Raw genomic sequence first — 22,374 nt, 5'->3', positions numbered from 1 at the left:
CCACCTTTCTTTGCAAGGACACTCAAAAGCCTGCCATCCATGGATTCTGTCAGTGTTTTGATCTGTTCACCATCAACATTGCGTGCAGCAGCAACCACAGCCTCCCAGACACTGTTCAGAGATATGTACTGTTTTCCCTCCTTGTAAATCTCACATTTGATGATGGACCACAGGTTCTCAATGGGGTTCAGATCAGGTGAACAAGGAGGCCATGTCATTAGATTTTCTTCTTTTATACCCTTTCTTGCCAGCCACGCTGTGGAGTACTTGGACGCGTGTGATGGAGCATTGTCCTGCATGAAAATCATGTTTTTCTTGAAGGATGCAGACTTCTTCCTGTACCACTGCTTGAAGAAGGTGTCTTCCAGAAACTGTCAGTAGGACTGGGAATTGAGCTTGACTCCATCCTCAACCCAAAAAGGCCCCACAAGCTCATCTTTGATGATACCAGCCCAAACCAGTACTCCACCTCCACCTTGCTGGCATCTGAGTCGGACTGGAGCTCTCTGCCCTTTACCAATCCAGCCACGGGCCCATCCATCTGGCCCATCAAGACTCACTCTCATTTCATCAGTCCATAAAACCTTAGAAAAATCAGTCTTGAGATATTTCTTGGCCCAGTCTTGACGTTTCAGCTTGTGTGTCTTGTTCAGTGGTGGCCGTCTTTCAGCCTTTCTTACCTTGGCCATGTCTCTGAGTATTGCACACCTTGTGCTTTTGGGCACTCCAGTGATGTTGCAGCTCTGAAATATGGCCAAACTGGTGGCAAGTGGCATCTTGGCAGCTGCACGCTTGACTTTTCTCAGTTCATGGGCAGTTATTTTGCGCCTTGGTTTTTCCATACGCTTCTTGCGACCCTGTTGACTATTTTGAATGAAACGCTTGATTGTTTGATGATCACGCTTCAGAAGCTTTGCAATTTTAAGAGTGCTGCATCCCTCTGCAAGATATCTCACTATTTTTTACTTTTCTGAGCCTGTCAAGTCCTTCTTTTGACCCATTTTGCCAAAGGAAAGGAAGTTGCCTAATAATTATGCACACCTGATATAGGGTGTTGATGTCATTAGACCACACCCCTTCTCATTACAGAGATGCACATCACCTAATATGCTTAATTGGTAGTAGGCTTTCAAGCCTATACAGCTTGGAGTAAGACAACATGCATAAAGAGGATGATGTGGTCAAAATACTCATTTGCCTAATAATTCTGCACTCCCTGTATTTTTATGTAACTTCAGTCACCTCTGCACCTTATAGTTTCTCCTTTTCTTCCTTGGCCTTCGGTCGAATGACTGAGGGGTGGAGTTAAGGGGGGAGCTATATAGACAGCTCTGCTGTGGTGCTCTCTTTGCTACTTCCTGTTAGGAAGGACAATATCCCACAAGTAAGGATGAATCCGTTGACTCAGTACATCGCAAAAGAAAGAAATTGATCAGGTAAGCATAAATTTTGTTTTTGTGTGGCCACCATTATTTTACAGCACTGCCTTAACCCTCTTGGGCATGGAGTTCACCAGAGCTTCACAGGTTGGCACTGGAGTCCTCTTCCACTCCTCCATGACAACATCACAGAGCTGGTGGATGTTAGAGACCTTGTACTCCCCGACCTTCCGTTTGAGGATGCCCCACAGATTCTCAATAGGGTTTAGGTCTGAAGACATGTTTGGCCAGTCCATCACCATTACCCTCAGCTTCTTTAGCAAGGCAGTGGTCATCTTGGAGGTGTGTTTGGGGTCATTATCATGTTGGAATACTGCCCTGCAGCCCAGTCTCCGAAGGGAGGGGATCATGCTCTGCTTCAGTATGTCACAGTTCATGTTGGCATTCATGGTTCCCTCAATGAACTGTAGCTGCCCAGTAATACATGTCCTTAGTCTGCTTGTCTTCAGAAAACTGTTTACAGGCTTTCTTGTGCATCATCTTTAGAAGAAGCTTCCTTCTGGGATGACAGCCATGCAGACCAATTTGATGCAGTTTGTGACATATGTTCTGAGCACTGACAGGCTGACCCTCCACCCCTTCAACTTCTGCAGCAATGCTGGTAGCACTCATACATCTCTTTCCCAAAGACAACCTCTGGATATGACGCTTAGCATGTGCACTCAACTTCTTTGGTCGACCATGGGGAGGTCTGTTCTGAGTGGAACCTGTCCTGTAAAACCGCTATATGGTCTTGCCCACCGTGATGCAGCTGAGTTTCAGGGTCTTGGCAATCTTCTTATAGCCTAGGCCATCTTTATGTAGAGCAACACTTCTTTTTTTCAGATCCTCAGAGAGTTATATTCCATGAGGTACCATGTTGAACTTCCAGTGACCAGTATGAGAGAGTGTGAGAGCGATAATACCAAATTTAACACACCTACTCCCCATTCACACCAAGACCTTGTAACACTATCTAGTCACATGATACGGGGGAGGGAAAATGGCTAATTGGGCCCAATTTGGACATTTCCAATTATGGGTGTACTCCCTTTTGTTGCCAATAGTTTAGACATTAATGGCTGTGTGTTGCGTTATTTTGAGAGGACAGCAAATTTACACTGTTATACAGGCTGCACACTCACTACTTTACATTGTAGCAAAGTGTCATTCCTTCAGTGTTGTCACATGAAAAGATAAAATAAAATATTTACAAAAATGTAAGGGGTTTACTCATGTTTGTGAGATACTGTATGTACATGATTATTTTCATGTATATTTATGTGTTATACACTAAGTAATATATAAATATTTATGTATATAAGCATATGCATATATATTTACATGGAACACACAGTTCCCATAGACAGCAATGTAAAGGCACTTTTCAGTGCCGTTTTATTTTTCAAACACCTCACAGCCAACTTTAGCCCTCAAAAACTACTTTAATTTGGGGCCAGTTGGGGCACTTTTAAAATTTTTTCCAGAGGTCTGACCTCTGGTTAATTTTTTGAGTGCTAATTTCTACTGCAAGCTCGTGGTAGCAATAACCAGCCACTAAGTAACGCGTTTTGGTCTATCATAGGCCTTTTTCAAGACCTTGCTGCAGTTACACAGAAATTGAATTGAAGGAACAACACAACTTCAACTCTGAGAAAGGTTGTATCTAGTTCCCATCAGGCTAAGGGACCTATGATGTTGTTCCTTCAATTCACTTTCTGTGTAACTGTAGCAAGGCCTTGAAAAAGGCCTATGATAGGCCGAAACTCGTTGATCAAGTATCAGGTAAGCCTTATTCTTATATCCACATCTATTTTGAGCATACTACACTATATTGATTATCTTTTTACAGATAAATCCAGTTAGGAGCAGAATGTCAGTATATGGCCGGGTTATAATACAATATGTTTAATAATTATCCTTTAAACTAAACCCCAATAAAATGCATATGCAAAACCATAAAATTAATATAAAATGTCTAAGTTCTTTTTATTAGTTAATATTTATAAACACATTGAAATATATCTGTAGGAACCAGAATATGAGTCCAACTATACAGTGTTTAAACTGTTGCAATACTCTTTACAAAGCAAACCAAATTGTAACTTTATAACTAGCCTTATTCACAACTGAATTTCATTCAATTAACACAATGAGATTCCAAGATATTAGCTACTAAATATATATATATTTGCAAAGATAAACTCCTTAGCATTTATGATTAGTTTTACAATACATAAGCTATGAAATACAAGGTTAAAATACAATTGTTCTTTTAAATCTGCTAATTGCAGTTTAGTTATAATCACTAAATAACTTTTGATTTAAATATTATATATATATTTAACAATAGCGTATACTTAACCAAAATGATCAAATCGATAATTCAGTTTCAAAAACTTTTGTTCCACCTCATATGAGAATAAGTGTATTTGCAATATGGATCATAACAAGGTAGCCAAATCTTGCTTATAGTAACTGTATTTCAATGCAGCCACTTTTTCTCAGTTACCAGTCCTCCAGCAAAGTCAGCCCATCCCTCTCTCCTCCTGCATACAGCCTATATTGTCTTAATCATTGGTGAGAATATGGGAGGCCCTTATGGAAACTGATCTGTGATTGGCCCTCTGAGCTGTCCCTGGTCCGCCCTTAGATATTTGATTGGCTATGTGGATTTACATGTGTTCCAACAGACAATTCATTTGGCTGTCATACCATTCAAATCCCCTTGGAGGCAGCAGACAACCAACAACACAGTATGTTTTTAACATCATATTACATCAAAGTAATTCCTATACATTCATCTTATTATATTTTTAAGAGCTGTATTTAAAGTTTCATAAACATTTAGTGCATAACCATATGACATGACTTAGGTCATCCCATGCAGGCAATCCTGTATTTATCATCTTTTAGTTCCATCTGGAAAATAGAAAAACAATATGTTATATATATTTCAAAAATGGGATTATTACAATTGTTATTTAATCTATTACAATTCTGAATTGTCTTTCCCATGTCCATATATATATATATATATATATATATATATATATATATATATATATATATACATTCACTAGAGTATCTTACACTTACATGAAGATTAGGTATAATTCCTATATTTGAGGTCTAATTTCTTATGTGCTGTTTATCTGAGCCAACAGTCTTTTCAACTGAGAATGTGAATTAGGTCTCATCAGGGACAATTTAACACCACAGATACCAATTTAGCACCTATGTGTTACAGATTATTTCCTTTGAGAATCTTCAAAAGGGCTGTTTGTGATTATACAATTACATAATTTAGCATATTGAGTATTTAGGAAAGGCTTCAGCTGGATCCTGATGTAATTTATCCAGGTCTCCCATGTCTGAATTAAGAACTTGCAATACACAGTGTAGATGACCATTTCTCTGATCAAGAAATGTTTTATTGCTAGGAGGGGGTTTTGCTTCCACAGTGACCTTTATGATTCATCCTGTGTAATCAAAGGAAGTTGGGCTAAATTACACACAGTGCCATTTGGAATTTTTAGAAATGAAATTAATAACTTGATGTACACAGCCACATCACCATTTAATAATAATAAGTATACCTGTGTATATCATTTAATAATATTTCAAATACCTTGACATAAATCACCCTTCCAATTCAAATAGATGTAAGACACATGTATTTGAATTGGCTTAATGTCTGTGGTATTTGATGAGTATGTTGATAGTATGCACTACAGACAGTCTTCTATGAAGAGAGTCCGTTATTTTGCTTGTGTCCATTGGCTAGGCATCTTTAAATTACAACATTTCTTTAGTGTATTTGGGGATTTGACATTTCATTCTCCCTCTATGACTTGTAGTTCTGACCTAGGATGGCACGCTCGCAGCTGATTGATATGGACCCATTTATCTATGAAACTTTAATTTTTGGGGATCCTTATTTTATAGGCCACTGGAGATATTTTGTCAGTAATAACAAAAGGACCATTCCATGATGGAAGAAATTTCTTCTCCCTAACCTGATCTCTTCCAAAGTTCTAAAGATAAACTTTATCATTTATTTCATATTACTTTTTGGATGTCTTGAGATCATAATAGGTTTTAGTTGTAGTTGCGGATTCTCTAAGTTCCTTTGAGCAAATGCAAAGGCATATTGCAGGTGCTTTCTTAGGTTCTCCACATATTGATGTGTGTTTGCAGCGTTTATCAAGTTTTGGTCTGATGTACAGTACAGTAGATGTTGAGGTAGAACCATTCTTCTACCAGACATCAGTTCAAAAGGTGACATCTTGGTAGCACTACTTGGAGTTGCTCTTAATGCCATTAGGACTAGAGGTAGTTTTACTTCCCAGTCTTTACCCGTTTCACTCACAAACTTCTTGAGGATTTTCACAATAGACTGGTTATAACGCTCTACTCCACCACTTGAGGCAGCTATATATGCAATATGGAGCTTTCTTTTAACCACTAGTATTTTCCACATTTTGGTCATCACTTCACTAGTGAAGTGGGTTCCCCGATCTGATTCGATTCTTTGGGGCAAACCAAATCTGGAACATACGTGGTTGATGAGCAAAGCTGTGCATGTTTCAGCACTATTGTTAGGTGCACTGATGAACTCTACCCATTTAGTGAACAGGCATGTCACTGTTAACATGTATTTGTTACCTCTTGATGAACTTGTTACTGGACCAATAAAATTAATTTGTATATCTGACCATGGCATTACCATCCCCCTTTTCTGCAATGGCGCTCTATGCGTTGGTGCAGTGGGTTGGAACTGTGGACAGATTAGACAACCTTGACAGTAAGTTTGAACATATTTCAACACGTGTGGCCAAAAGGCATAATCACGCAATATTTCATACATGAGTTTGGCACCACAATGACCAGATGTTGAAGCATTAGATCTCTGAACTTGGTGGGTACTACCCATTGCTGGATGCCAGTTTTGGACGTTCTAAGTAATAAACCATCCTGTAACTTGAATTGTGATCTGGACTTCATTAAGATTCTAAGGTCTTCTTTGCCAATACAATCATCTTTTGAAATGGGGTTGCTTTCAGGATCTTCTATGTGTTTATAGAAGATGCCTACAATGGGGTCTTCTTTTTGACTAGTAATCAGGTTTTCACTAGGAGAATCCTGACTCCATTGTACCAGGTTAGGCTCACTCTGTTGTTTTGCCTGGTTTCTGGTAATGGCTTCTACCTGAATTGCACCCATTAAGTGGTCGATATTAAGGAGTTCTCCAATTATGGCTCCTTGTTTGGCTAATGAATCTGCAAGCTCATTGCCTTCTTTATCAGGACCTTGAATTCTGGAATGACCCTTGGTCTTTTTCCAGTGTATGGTTAAATCATTGGATACCACCAGATTTTCAATCTCGCAGAACAACTTGCCATGCTTGACTGGTTTGTTATTGCTTTTCTGCATGCCATTTCTTTTCCAAGTTGGCAGGTATTCAACAAAACTCTCACACACATAATTTGAGTCAGTAATGATTACAAATTCATAAATACCATGTTCAATAGCCATTTCAATGGTTTTTAGAACAGCAGTGAGTTCTGCAATTTGACTGGATTTTGGTCCAATGTTGAAACCTACAGAAATATTTGGGAATCCATTTGCCCAAGTTATATCAATGCCAGCGACTAATCTGCGCTCATTATCAATAGTGGCATGGTAAGAACAACCATCAACATATACCCAAGGTAATGTTTGACACTGGTCCTCATTATATATTTTATATGGGGAAAGCAATTGTTCCTCCAGGAAATCATCTTCTGATAATTCCTCCCCAGGATCTTTAGCAGTACAGTCGTGGAGCTCAGCAAGCTCCTGTGCGACTGGATTCTTTTTGCTTGTAGCAAATTTCTAAAGGCCAGCCTTGTCAGGAAAGGGTCCACGCGGTTATGCGGCTATTAGACAAATTCCCATCTCTTATTCTCTCACTTTGCAGATATAACAAAGGCTGGTGGGCCGTTTCTACAATAATTTTCTCTGTATGTAGCTGTAGAAATTTTTTAGAGCAATAGAGATTGCTTTTTCACAATCGCTAAATTTTATTTCTACTGGGGATAGAGTTTTGCTCGCTTAAGCAATGACTTTGCCTAAATTATCATGCTTTTGTTATAAAATAGCACTCATGCTTACATCTGTGTAATCTGTTTCTAAGAAGAAAGGTTTACCACCTTCAGGGTACGCTAAGCAAGGTGCTTGAGTGAGTTTTCTCTTCAGCTCCTTGATGGCTCCTTGAGACTCACTCCAGTGCCATTTCACATCCTTCTTTAGAAGAAGTAGTAGTTGTTTAGCTAATTCTGCATAATTATCAATGAATTTGCGGGAATAATTTGTCATACCCAGGAATGATCTCAATTCCTTTAAGTTAGTTGGGTTTTTAGAATTTATGATAGCTTCCACCTTTTTCTTCTGAGGATTTAGTCCTTCAGAAGAAACTTCATGTCCCAAGAAGTTTACACGAGTGCGGCACCATTGAGCTTTTTGTAGGGATAATTTGACACCTGTCCTTTTAAGTTGGCTGAGGACGTATTTAAGCTCTGCGATGTGTTTTTCAAAGTCTGTGCTTTTGATTAAAACATCATCAACACAAGATAATGTCCCCCTTTCCAGTGCATCAGGCATAGCCTTTTGCATATATACAGCAAATTCATGTCCAGGATTTATGTATCCAAATGGGAGTCTCTCTGAAATGCATACTGGATCTTTTGGAATGAGAATGCCAGCTTATACTGGTCCTCCTCATGTACCTTTATGGTCCAATATCCCTGCGCGCAATCAATGGCAGTGAATATTTTGGATCCCTGCATCTGTGCTAGGCATTGGTCAATATATGGCACAGGCCAGCCAGACATGTACACTCGTTTGCTTAGCTGTCTTAAGTCAGCACACAACCGCCATTGTCCATTGAGCTTAAGAACACGTAGAATAGGATTGTTATAAGAGCTGTGCACCTGTCGGATAATACCTCTTTCTTCCAGGTTCCTTATGATTTCTGAAGAGAATCATATGAGGCTAAAGGAAGTCTGTATTGTTTAACAAAGACAGGTGGCGCATTGGGATCTGTTTGTATTCTTGCAATGTGCAAGTCTGTAGTTCCACAGTCATAAGAATCCCTAGAAAAAATATCTTTGTACTCCATCAGGAGTTCTTGTAGCGTTCATCATCGCTGGAACAGCCATAAGCTAAAGATATTTGCTCTTCGACTATTTGCTGAAATCCTGGAAAGATTTCAGACTGTCCTATTTCATATGCTTCTTCCAATCTAGAGATGAGGTCCCCTTGATTATAATTTACATTGCCCATGACTCTGGGTATTGGGGTATTCTTGCTGTTTGATCGGCTGGTCAAATACTAGAGAGGCTTCTTCAATTTTACAGATGCCTTCCTCTGAGCTGAAGGATAAATAGACTGAATTGTAAATAGTCCCTCTGGCATAGATGCAAAGGATTGTTCTATTAATTGTTCTTCAGTTAAGTATCCTTCAGGTATTAGCCCAATTACATTATTCTGGAATCCAAAAGTGTAATAACTTGATTCCAGTGCATATCCTGTGGTAGTTCCCTTGGATAAGGTTATATCCTGTGGGGTCATGTTATGCACAATAACATGTATTGGAATAGTTCCAATATTTACCATAGGAGTATAGGTCATTGTGATACCCAGATTTTGTATTCTATGGGAGAGGCAAATTAGTGTTTCAGAGGTTTTTAATTTCTGACCTCTTTTTACCTGTAAGGGTAAAAGAAATTTATCAGCCCCGGCAGGAATTATAACATTGTTAGACACCTGCATATTTACAGCATATGGCAATTGCTGATTTGATTTCAGGGCTGCATTTTCATCCTGAAATATTTCAGGGTCCCCCTTTAACCGGCTCCAGAGACAAGAGTTAATCAAATCTGTTTGTATGGAATATCTATGTAAGGGATAATTGCCAATGTATATTTGATTATGGGGAGTATTTAAAACTAAAAACAGGTGCTTTGCTGATTTATTACCTATAGAGATAGATAATAAACATTTAGCTGTGATATTATAGCTTTCACACCTGTCATCCAGGCCGTGGACACAGTGGTCTTGGGGAGAAAGATATTTAATCACTTTAGGTTCAGCTATCTGCGCTAACAAGCCTTTGTTTATATAGCTAGCTTCCTGTTTTAAGTTCAATTTAGCATACTTGGTTTTACCAAGGTCATGCACTTGTATACGGATAAATAGATCCTCTTTAACTCTCTCAATTCCTGCGAGGTATTGAGCGGGGCCTCCCCCCTTAGGGATTTTATGATCCCCCTTGTGGAGAAATATGGTTAATACATCGCCGTCTAAGGAAATATTCGCTATCTTTCCAGGTGAAATTTTAAAAGTATTACCATCAGAGCCACTTAAAGAAGTCTGATCATCTATTTGTAGGATAGTGACTTCAGGTATAGAGTTATTCCTGAAATGAATCTCCAAAGCATCTTGCTTCTCTTCCACCACGTGACAGTTATGTCATGTGTGAAATATGCCGGATCGCTCATAATTAATTGGCCGTTTTACTTGTGACCAAATTACATTATTTATGCAATCAATTATGGTGCTTAATCGCTTCAGGAGATCACTACCAATAATTAAACGATCAGTTGGCAGATCCACTATAATGACAGGGTGTCTTATGACCCTGTTCCCCAGTTTAAATTTTAACCATGCCGTACCGTAGACTTTGAGAGTCACCCCCAACTATTAGAGAACCATCAAATTCTTTTATTTTAGGTTTGTCGGGTGTTAGCTCATTTAGCTGTGTGTAGTACCCGTGGGATAGAATAGTTGCCTGAGACCCAGTATCAATTAATCCCATGATAGGGTTGGAGACTGAATCCTGCAGTTTAGCTAATACATAATATCTCCCTGCAGTTTCTACCATTTCACACATAAAATTGGCATGATTACACACTTGTTGGCTTCGCCACATGTTACCTGAATCCGCTGTGTTACCCGATGCAGAAGAAACGTCATTCTTACCGGTCCCCTCTATAACAGGGTTGACTGGGTTCTTGTGTACTGCATCTGTGGAAATAAGGTTTGGAGAACGCTGCAAAGGAAGAGATTTGTTAATTTTTCCCGGCTGAGGTTGCTTGTCATCACAGCTAAATCGTCCATTTCCGGTCTGTGGGGAGAGAACATGATTAGTACCATTTTTGACATTTATCATTTTATTTTGTATATCTCTCCCCTCCCTTTCAGGTGATACTGTAGTATTTATGACTGTGTCTGTGGCCCACTGCTGGCCACTGGCTGTACCTCTAAAAAGGATTGTTAGGTTGCTGAGCTGTAAACGCTTGACTCATATTAGCGAACTGTTTGCTCAACCGAATTAGCTGGGTACTTAGCTGATCTACTTGTTGGTACAAGTTACCTCTACCCCTGGGCATATCTCTTAATGCCCATAGTAGTGATTCCTGGACCATTGGGTCCCTGACTCCCCTCAGAACCAAGGCCACTGTTTCTATCCTGGCGTGGTTGCCCCTGGGGTTCAACTTGTTCAGCGTTAGTATTTTGGGGAGCATTATTTACTTGGGGTGTCTGGTTACCCTGAGAGTATTTTTGCCACTTATTGTATCTACCTTTGCGGGGATACCTATTATCTTGTGGGTATTCTTCTCTTTGGGAGTAATTATTGACCTGGGTATGCCCCCCATTTTGGGTATAGTCTCTCAGCGCCTCAGCCCGTGTTAGGGAAGGGGTAGAGTTAAACCTTTGTGGGGATAGCCTGTTTTCTCTGGCCACCTCCTCATAGGTTTTCTTTTTAGACTCCAAATCGAGGGGGCTAGGTGACATCCTAGTTTATGCTACAATTTTGGGTTTTGATTTCTTTTTAACCCCCTGTTCACTGGACTGCTGAATAGAGTATAACTTTGTACTCTCTTTGATCAGTCATTCCAATGAGCAGTTCTCATAAAAATCTCTAAATAAATTAATTTTGATGGGTGCGGGCAGTGCTTCAAAAAATAAATTTACAAATTCTGAGCATTCAAATATGGGATTATCTTCAGCCATACTGTATGCATTTTTCAGTACAGAAAGGAATTCTATAGGGCTTTGATTTGCACTACATTTTAAACCATATACAGCTATTTTCACTGCAGTTTTAGTGCGATGTTGCCCAAATTCTTTTCTGCACTGTCGTTTTGTCTCATTCCAGGAATGAATATTCATATCCTTTAGTGAAGCAAAGAATTTGTGATATTTACCTTCAAATACCCAGGGCAAAAATTCAATTTTTGACTGCTCACTTGTGACATTCATTATAGCTAAAGCATTTTCAAAGGTCTCTAAGTGGTCAATTATAGAAGTTTTCCCTTTGTTGAAGAATGTAGGTACTGCATCCTTTAAGAAGGTAATGATTTTAGGGGTGTCATATACCTTATTAGATTTATCTCGGGATCTCCTAGGAGTTTTATTTTTGGGGTTGGAGCATCTCTTATTTGCCCTTTTATTATGGGGAGACCCCCTACGTACATTATTATTACGTGGGCTATTTAGGTATCTAGCTCCGCCCTCTGACTCACTTCTAGAGATTCCTTCCCTCTCATCGGCTGAGTTATAGCAGTTCCCTGAATTCATATCATGAGGTGACTCTCTATTTGGGAAATCTATTTCTGACCCAACAGGGGTCCCTTGTTTACATTCTTCCCTAAATTTCTGCATTTCATACCTGATGCAAGGGAGTTAGAATTATCTGCATTATTCTCGCTGCTAATAGAGGGGTTTTCATTTTGATGATATGATCGTTTTAAATCCCTTAAATCTCTCTGGCTTTGCATGAGCTGTTTTTTTAACTCTTATATCTTTGATAGTAAACCTAAGTTATGCTTATCTAAGGTGGCTATGTCTTGGGCAAACTCATTTTCGGCTATTTTTAAATTCTCTTCGCATCTGCGTGAAGAGCGAATACCATTTTCTAGCCCCTGTATTTGTAGTTCTTTCTCTATGAGATATAGCGACATTTTGTCAATAATGCATATTACAAGGGGCCAAGATTTTAGTATTAGTTCATCTCGCTTTTGGAGATTTTTGCATTGATTAATTTTTAATAATTCTTGGAATAATTCACCTTTTTCATTCCACCTTTCATCATCAATAGCAATATGTTTAGCCTTAATTTAGAGCGTAGCCGTATAATCATTTACGGCTAGATTTAGAGTTTTGTCGGTAACGACCCGCGTAGCTAACGCTGGCTTTTTATGGCCGCACCTTTAAAATAACTCTGGTATTGAGAGTCCACAGAATGGCTGCGTTAGGCTCCAAAAAAGGAGCGTAGAGCATATTTAACGCAACTTCAACTCTCGATACCAGAGTTGCTTACGGACGCGGCCAGCCTCAAAAACGTGCTCGTGCACGATTCCCCCATAGAAAACAATGGGGCTGTTTGAGCTGAAAAAAAACCTAACACCTGCAAAAAAGCCGCGTTCAGCTCCTAACGCAGCCCCATTGTTTGCTATGGGGAAACACTTCTTACGTCTGAACCTAACATTCTAACATGTACCCCGAGTCTAAACACCCCTAACCTTACACTTATTAACCCCTAATCTGCCGCCCCCGCTATCGCTGACCCCTGCATATTATTATTAACCCCTAATCTGCCGCTCCGTACACCGCCGCTACTTACATTATCCCTATGTACCCCTAATCTGCTGCCCCTAACACTGCCGACCCCTATATTATATTTATTAACCCCTAATCTGCCCCCCACAACGTCGCCTCCACCTGCCTACACTTATTGACCCCTAATCTGCCGACCGGACCGCACCGCTATTATAATAAAGTTATTAACCCTTAATCCGCCTCACTAACCCTATAATAAATAGTATTAACCCCTAATCTGCCCTCCCTAACATCGCCGACACCTAACTTCAAACATTAACCCCTAATCTGCTGACTGGAGCTCACCGCTATTCTAATAAATGTATTAACCCCTAAAGCTAAGTCTAACCCTAACACTAACACCCCCCTAACTTAAATATAATTTAAATCTAACGAAATTAATTAACTCTTATTAAATAACTTATTCCTATTTAAAGCTAAATACTTACCTGTAAAATAAATCCTAATATAGCTACAATATAAATTATAATTATATTATAGCTATTTTAGGATTTATATTTATTTTACAGGTAACTTTGTATTTATTTTAACCAGGTACAATAGCTATTAAATAGTTAAGAACTATTTAATAGTTACCTAGTTAAAATAAGTACAAAATTACCTGTAAAATAAATCCTAACCTAAGTTACAATTAAACCTAACACTATACTATCATTAAATTAATTAAATAAAATACCTACAATTACCTACAATTAAACCTAACACTACACTATCAATACATTAATTAAATACAATACCTACAAATAACTACAATGAAATAAACTAACTAAAGTACAAAAAATAAAAAAGAACTAAGTTACAAAAAATAAAAAAATATTTACAAACATTAGAAATATATTACAACAATTTTAAACTAATTACACCTACTCTAAGCCCCCTAATAAAATAACAAAGCCCCCCAAAATAAAAAAATGCCCTACCCTATTCTAAATTACTAAAGTTCATGGCTCTTTTACCTTACCAGCCCTGAACAGGGCCCTTTGCAGTGTTTAAACTGTTACAATACTCTTTACAAAGCAAACCAAACTGTAACTTTATAACTAGCCTTATTCACAATTAAATTTAATTCAATTAACACAATGAGATTCCAAGATATTAGCTACTAAATATATATATTTGCAAAGATAAACTCCTTAGCATTTATGATTAGTTTTACAATACATAAGCTATGAAATGCAAGGTTAAAATACAATTGTTCTTTTAAATCTGCTAATTGCAGTTTAGTTATAATCACTAAATACCTTTTGATTTAAATATTATATATATATATTTAACAATCACGTATACTTCACCAAAATGATCAAATCGATAATTCAGTTTCCAAAAACTTTTGTTCCACCTCATATGAGAATAAGTGTATTTGCAATATGGGTCATAAGAAGGTAGACAAATCTTGCTTATAGTAACTGTATTTCAATGCAGCCAATTTTTCTCAGTTACCAGTCCTCCAGCAAAGTCAGCCCACCTCTCTCTACTCCTGCATACAGCCTATATTGTCTTAATCATTGGTGAAAATAAGGGAGGCCCTTATGGAAAACGATCTGTGATTCGCCCTTGGAGCTGTCCCTGGTCCGCCCCTTAGATATTTGATTGGCTATGTGGATTTGCATGTGTTCCAACAGACAATTAATTTGGCTGTCATACCATTCAAATCCCCTAGGGGGCAGCAGACAACCAACAAATACAGTCCCACCATACTCATTGCTACATTCCAAATATCCTTATAAAAATGATTATTTAAACCATCATAACCTCTTGCATCAATCACTTACAACCTGAATTACAGACAGGATATCATCATGTCAATTTTCTGATTACTCCAATATCAAACACAGTATGTTTTTATCAACACCACACCGCTACAAGTTTTAATAAATCAGGATGGTGGGGGAGATGTAGGTCTTATGAGAAGTGAGAACTCATCATTTCCAATAGAAGCCTGCAACAAACAAACTTCAGACAGCGAAATCAGCGTCTGATACAGTATGTCAGTGGCTACATATTGCCTCATTTGTTGTAGAAAAATAAGTACCTCTGGCACTTCATGAAAAGAACAAAACTGGAAGGATATAATTTGAATTCCTGAATTCGGTCCTATACATCGTCAACAGTCTCTTGTCAGTTGGAGCCAAACGGAATTACTTCCCATGGATTGGAGTCTATCGGGTGACGTTTACCAGCAGAGGTGTGTCTGTCAGGCGACCCAAAATAGTCCCGATCTGCTGTTAGAGGCACGTATGTGGTGCCGCTCCGCTTGTGAGTATCCAGTACTATGGGGGGAAGTTCTGTGAGCCCATTCTTGTTGGTTCGATGATACTGTTTTATGTTTGGCGCCTCTCTTCTCTCTCCCCTTTCTACAGTCAGGAATCCATCCGGATTTCTTTTGGGAGTGCGGCCATCGAGTTCGGCGTCCTAGTTCTGCAATCAACACCAAAGCACCAGGGCACCCTCGGGAAACTGCCGATTCCACTTTTTTCCATAAGCATTAACCCTGTAGCACCCAGCTGCATTACCGTACAACATCTAATTCACTAACCTTTATCATTTATTTTATTTTTTCCACATCAGCATTTTTATTTTTATTTTTCATGTTATTTTTTTGGGTAAAATCGTTTGGTATTTTTACATTGGAATTTTTACATTTTTTCCACATTTCACACATTTTTGTATTTTTATCCTTGTTTGAAGGATTTTTCTTTTTTCACTAATTTTTTCAGCATTTATATTTTTTCCACTATTTTTTCATTACTATTTTTGAGAGACTAACTATAACACAATATATTGGACTCTATTGAAATATTCACTTGGATAATCATTCGGATATTCTACACTAAACTTGAATATTCAACACTTAAAGGGACAGTCAATACCAGAACTTTTGTTGTTTAAAAAGAAAGATAATCCCTTTATTACCCATTCCCCAGTTTTGCATAACCAACACATTTATAATAATACACTTTTTACTTCTGTAATTACCTTGTATCTAAGCTTCTGCTGACTGCCCCCTTATTTCAGTTCTTTTGACAGACTTGCATTTTAGCCAATCAGTGCTCACTCCTAGGTCCCTTCATGTGCATGAACTCAATGTTATCTATATGAAACACATGAACTAATACCCTCTAGTGGTTAAAATGCATTCAGATTAGAGGCAGTCTTCAAGGTCTAAGAAACTAGCATATGAACCTCCTAGGTTTAGCTTTAAAATAAGAATACCAAGAGAACAAAGCAAAAAAGTAAATTGGAAAGTTGTTTAAAATTACATTCCCTATTTAAATCATGAAAGTTTATTTTGGACTTGACTGTCCCTTTAATCTGGGATTATATATTATTTTATTTTCCACTGACAGGAAAACTTTGTGACTTTTCAAAGCATTACGGTTAAGACCCCGCTGGGTGCTTATAGAGGACCACCGAGGTGGTGTAGTACTGTTTAAGTGGTACTCTGTTCATATATATATACACATTCTTATCTTATCAGCCACTTGTATACTAATACCTTGTTGATATACATGGATCCATGTTAATGTATTATCGCTTATTTTTATATACTGTTTTTATTATTGTTTTTATTGCCAAAATTTTATTGTTAACACTTATTGCTTACATTTATTGTGATCTAATAAACATACGTCACTATCCATTCATATCCTAGCCCACTTCTAGTTGAGGCGCTCCGGCTACATTTTATAATCTTATAGTCAATTTCTATTAAGTAAGCTTCACTTACACACAATCCCCCTACTCCTTTTGGACTGCATTTTAGTTCCAGGCTGTGTTGAGCTATGAGTGCATCTTCACTACTTTAATGTCTTACGTCACAAAATGTATGGTTTGTTAAACACCTTCTTCACTCTACACAATGAACTTATTTTTACTGTAGAATCTGAGAATAATCTAGAACTTTGTATTAATTAGTGTATATGTGATAAGAAGGTAAAAAAAGCCTGTGCAGAAGAGTATTTTATCAGGCATCACTTTACCATCTTTAGATGTTCCACTGCCTGCTGCATATGAATCTGCTATTTACTTTAACCTGATATTTGCCATTCAAGGGAAAAATAGAATAAAAGTATTTACCTATAATCTTTTTGGAAGTTCCTATAACAATTAGTGTAAAGAAAACCTGTTTATTAGAGTAGGAAGTCATTGATGCATATGATTACAAGTAAACCTTACAATTGTTCATTGTAAATACGATGGACACTGCCGCAAAACATTGTAGTGTACATTTATTTCCTAAATTAAATGGGCAGTAAACTTGCAAACTAATGTTATATAATTTTGCACATAGTGCCGAATTATATAACATTAGTTTAGTGGCAGCTTTATACATTAAAAGATTGCAGATCATTTTTATTTAAAAGTAAATTTTTCCAGAACGCCGCTCCTTGCTCTACTGAGTGGGTCTGGTTTTTCCTCAGTGCATCGCGGCAACACTGTCTAGTCGCAGCGTGCCCGGTCGCGCCATTAAACTGAATGTAGCTCGCGTTCTGGAAAACTGAACTTTTAAATAAAATTTCTCTGCAACTCTTTAATGTTTAAATCTGCCACTAAGCTAATGTTTTATAATTCTGCACTATGTGCAGAATTATATAACATTAGTTTGTAAGTTTATTGCCCCTTTAAAGGATATGTCCTGTGATGTAACTTCCTGTGACATAACTAAAAATGCAAATTAGCGCACACTATAACTTATTTTTAGAACTTTGGTAGTATATTTTTTCATTAGTAAAGTATTTTATGTTTTATATTTGGCTCTGTTTTATTTTATCCCTACAGCTGAATGACATTATTGTGAGCACACCCGGGACTGCTATGCAAATGTACTTCCTGGAGTCGTTGCTTCTTCAAGACAAGCCATTACTTTTTGTTGGCCCCACAGGCACTGGAAAGACAGCTATTACAAACAGCTTCCTGCAACATTTACCTCAAGAAAAATATGTTGTATGTCAAATTAACTTCTCAGTTCAGACTTCAGCTAATCAGACCCAGGATATTTTCCTAACAAAACTCGAAAGGTACTTTTAAGTTTTAATTAAGTTTAAATATGTAATTGTTCTTAGTTTACTCCACAGAGATAACTCCACTGAATAATATTCTGTTTCAACCTCTGACAGTATACCTGAAAGCAAATTTGTTTCACTCTGCAATGTTTATTACCACAGAACTATGTTTTAATTGTTGTTGACAAATTTACTCAATTATAATGTGCAGGAAAAAGAACAAAATTCTAGAGAGCATGTGTCATCTTAACTTTTTCTTATGAAAACTCTTGCACGGGAGAATAAATTGGCATCTGGTCTTGGGCATTCGGCAGTCCATAGCATATTAAAATGAATCACTAAATTGTGCCTTAATAGGAAATAAGAGCCATCTGTTAGATAAAGATCAAAGCAGCAGGTGCACACTTGCCAACAAAAGCAACGAGAGAAAGGATAGTCTCTGAGTTTTGAGAATATCCAAAAGATTTATGTTTTCTTTTGTTTTTAGGGGAAGAGTTTATAGTTTGCATTAGTATACACATAATGTAAAAATATGTCCCTTTAAAAAAAATGTTTAGTATTTTGTTTACTCACAAACCAATTGTTTTTTAATTACAAACAATTTTAGCCCCTTCATGCTGATGTAATGCCAGCTAATTGACTGCAAAGGGCTCCAATGCACTTATATGTATGTCTGTATATGTATACAAATGCATTTAAGTGCATATATATGTCTGTAAATACATATATACACATATAATACATAAATAGATATGTACACATATATACATACTTATACATATTTAGACGTGTATGTATTCATGCATCTCTGCGTTAAGGCCATTTACCTGCCTTTTTTGAGCCGTTATAACTTTTGTATGCACTTATATGTATGTCTGTATATGTATACAAATGCATTTAAGTGCATATATATGTCTGTAAATACATATATACACATATAATACATAAATAGATATGTACACATATATACATACTTATACATATTTAGACGTGTATGTATTCATGCATCTCTGCGTTAAGGCCATTTACCTGCCTTTTTTGAGCCGTTATAACTTTTGTATGCAATATTTTTTTATATATACTTTTATTAGATACTGTCATTATGAGTGTACCTGTACAATTATTATGAATTTGTGATGTGTTGTGTAAACTTTTTATTAGAGTGTAACAGTTAAACAGAACTCTGAAGTTGTGCTGTTTTCATAAATATTTTTAAAGACCTTTAACCTCTTAAGGACATATGATGGAATTTTTCCGTCATAAAACAATTGAGGAAACTGAAAGCTGTGTCCTTAAAGGGTTAAAGAATCAAAATGATCAGTGAGAAGTAACACATGAGGGCTAATTGATAATGATTGCCTAATGTATCAATGTATTTGTTCACTTAACCATTAATATCAATTAATTACATGTGAAATTGACAACTTCATATAATTCTGTGTAATTATATATTTAACAATTTTAAAAATCATAATTGCAAGCTTAAATTAACATTCTAATAATCATATTTGTGTGTGTTAAAGTTGCATGTTTAATACAATTAAACTATTAAAGCTATATCTATATTTTTAAAAACTAAACAAGGACAAAACTATGTTAATTTAAGGGACATAAAAGTCTAAATAAAACTGTCATGATTCAGAAAAAGCATGCAGTTTTAAGAAACATTTTAATTTACTCCTGTTATTAAATTTACTTTGTTCTCTTGTTATCTTTTGTTAAAAATAATAACTAGGTATTTACATGAGTAGCTATGCACTATTGAGAGCTAGCTGGTCATTGGTGGATGCCCACATATATAAGTTTATCAGATGTGTTTATCTACATCCCAGTAGTGCACTGTTGCTTTGGAGCTGACTTTAACACCCTTGCCAGCTAATGTGCAATAATAAAATGTCCTAATATATTTTATGTCCCTTAAACTCATGTGAACTGGGCATGCTAGAAAAGCTTTACATTTAAAAAAAAGACATGTAAATAGGCAAGAAATGCAGTCATAAAGAAACAAACATTTGTTTTCTACTGAACAATATTGTTAAATTGCAAACGCCCAACAATCATGCAAAAAAATATCTGAAAGTGTTTTGTGATTGATTGGAGTACCAATGTAAAAGTGGCCCCAAGGAAAGGGTTAATGCAGGCTTTTCAATGGAATATATTGACTTTAATTTAAAAACATGCAAGGAATAGGGGCCATGTTCCTGTTTCTAGGAATGCAGAATATTTTATGGCTGAGATTATATATAGAATATATTTGCCTCCTAATTGAGTTTCTGTATGTGATTGGGTATTAACACATTTTCTATAAATGTCTAATTAGAGTTTGCTGTAATATGCGATATTTTACAAATCAGTGCGAATTTCTAAAATATGAATATCTCTGTAAATATACAGTATGGTGCTTTTTAATTACTGCTTTATTTTCACTCATTGCAGAAGATCACTTTAACTTTAATAATATAGAAGTACCCCATTTCATGTTGGAGTTAACTTTAAAGGACCACTCAATGCAGTAGAATTACATCATTGACAAGTACATGATAAAATGTAAATGCAATATCACTTGCTCTAAATTTTAAATAAGCTGTAGATTCTTTTTCTGCAAAAAAAAAAAATTCTCCCATTTTTTCGGCCCCCTCTATAATGTGACAGACATCAGCCAATCACATACTAGTGTATATATATATATATATATATATATATATATATATATATATATAAAGTACAAAATAGAGCGCACTCCCACTTAAATAGCAGCTACCAGGGTGCAGGCAAATGTAGATTATAGAATTGAAAAAGGCATGCACTCACTGGATTTGTGTAAATATAGTGCTTTATTGGCACATCAAAAACAAACAGGTATTGATGTGCCAATAAATCAGGGGTGATTGAACCCCGAAACGTTACCCGTTTGTTTTTGATGTGACAATAAAGCACTATATTTGCACAAATACAATGAGTGAATGCCTTTTTCAATTTTATATATATATATATATATATATATATATATATATATATATATATATATATATATATATATATATATATATATATATATATATACATACAGTGTATATAAAAAGTCTACACACCCCTGTTAAAATCTCAGGTTTCTGTGATGTAAAAAAATGAGACAAAGATAAATCATTTCAGAACTTTTTTCTCCTTTAATGTGACCTATAAACTGTACAACTCAATTGAAAAACAAACTGAAATCTTTTAGGTAAAGGGAAATAAAAATAAAAAACTAAAATAATATGGTTGCATAAGTGTGAACACCCTTTTATAACTGGGGATGTAGCTGTGTTCAGAATTAAGCAATCACATTCAAAATCATGTTAAATAGGAGTCAGTACACAACTGTCATCATTTAAAGTGCCTCTGATTAACCCCAAATAAAGTTCAGCTGTTCTAGTTGGTCTTTCCTGACATTTTGTTAGTCGCATCCTACAGCAAAAGCCATGGTCCGCAAAGAGCTTCTGAAGCATCAGAGGGATTTCATTGTTAAAAGGTATCAGTCAGGAGAAGAGTACAAAAGAATTTCCAAGGCATTAGATATACCATAGAACACAGTGAAGTCAGACAGTCATCATCAAGTGAAGAAAATATGGTGCAACAGTGACATTACCAATAACTGGATGTCCCTCCAAAATTGATGAAAAGATGAGAAGAAAACTGGTCTGGGAGGCTGCCAAGAGGCCTACAGCAACATTAAAAGAGCTGCAGGAATATCTGGCAAGTACTGGCTGTGTGGTACATGTGACAACAATCACCCGTATTCTTCATATGTCTGGGCTATGGGGTAGAGTGGGAAGACGGAAGCCTTTTCTTACAAAAAAAAAACCATCCAAGCCCGGCTAAATTTTGCAAAAACACATCTGAAGTTTCCCAAAAGCATGTTGCAAAAGGTGTTCTGGTCTGATGAAACCAAAATTCAACTTTTTGGCCATAATTCCAAAAGATATGTTTGGCGCAAAAACAACACTGCATATCACCAAAAGAACACCATACCCACAGTGAAGCATGGTGGTGTCAGCATCATGCTTTGGGTCTGTTTTTCTTCAGCTGGAACTGGGGTCTTAGTCAAGGTAGAGGGACTAATGAACAGTTCCAAATACCAGACAATATTGGCACAAAACCTTCAGGCTTCTGCTAGAAAGCTGAACATGAAGATGAACCCAAAGCATATATCAAAATCAACAAAGGAATGGCTTCACCAGAAGAAGATTAAAGTTTTGAGATGGCCTAGCCAGAGCCCAGACCTGAATCCAATTGAAAATCTGTGG

At 36.8% G+C, this 22,374-nt stretch overlaps 1 protein-coding gene across 1 annotated transcript in view; it reads left to right on the top strand.

Moving 5' to 3' along the window:
- The window catches only part of LOC128664413 (dynein axonemal heavy chain 3-like), a 2,586,207-nt gene that overhangs the window by 1,382,733 nt on the left and 1,181,100 nt on the right, over positions 1 to 22,374 (top strand). Inside the window, exon 44 of the mRNA XM_053719244.1 lies at positions 17,865 to 18,103. Coding sequence (XP_053575219.1) covers positions 17,865 to 18,103 — 239 coding nt within the window. The remainder of the gene's footprint in view (positions 1 to 17,864; positions 18,104 to 22,374) is intronic.

Source organism: Bombina bombina, chromosome 6, assembly GCF_027579735.1.
Source record: "Bombina bombina isolate aBomBom1 chromosome 6, aBomBom1.pri, whole genome shotgun sequence".
NCBI classification, from domain to species: domain Eukaryota; kingdom Metazoa; phylum Chordata; class Amphibia; order Anura; family Bombinatoridae; genus Bombina; species Bombina bombina.
Note: the sequence above shows the minus strand (reverse complement) of the source record. Positions and strands in the feature narration are given on the sequence as shown.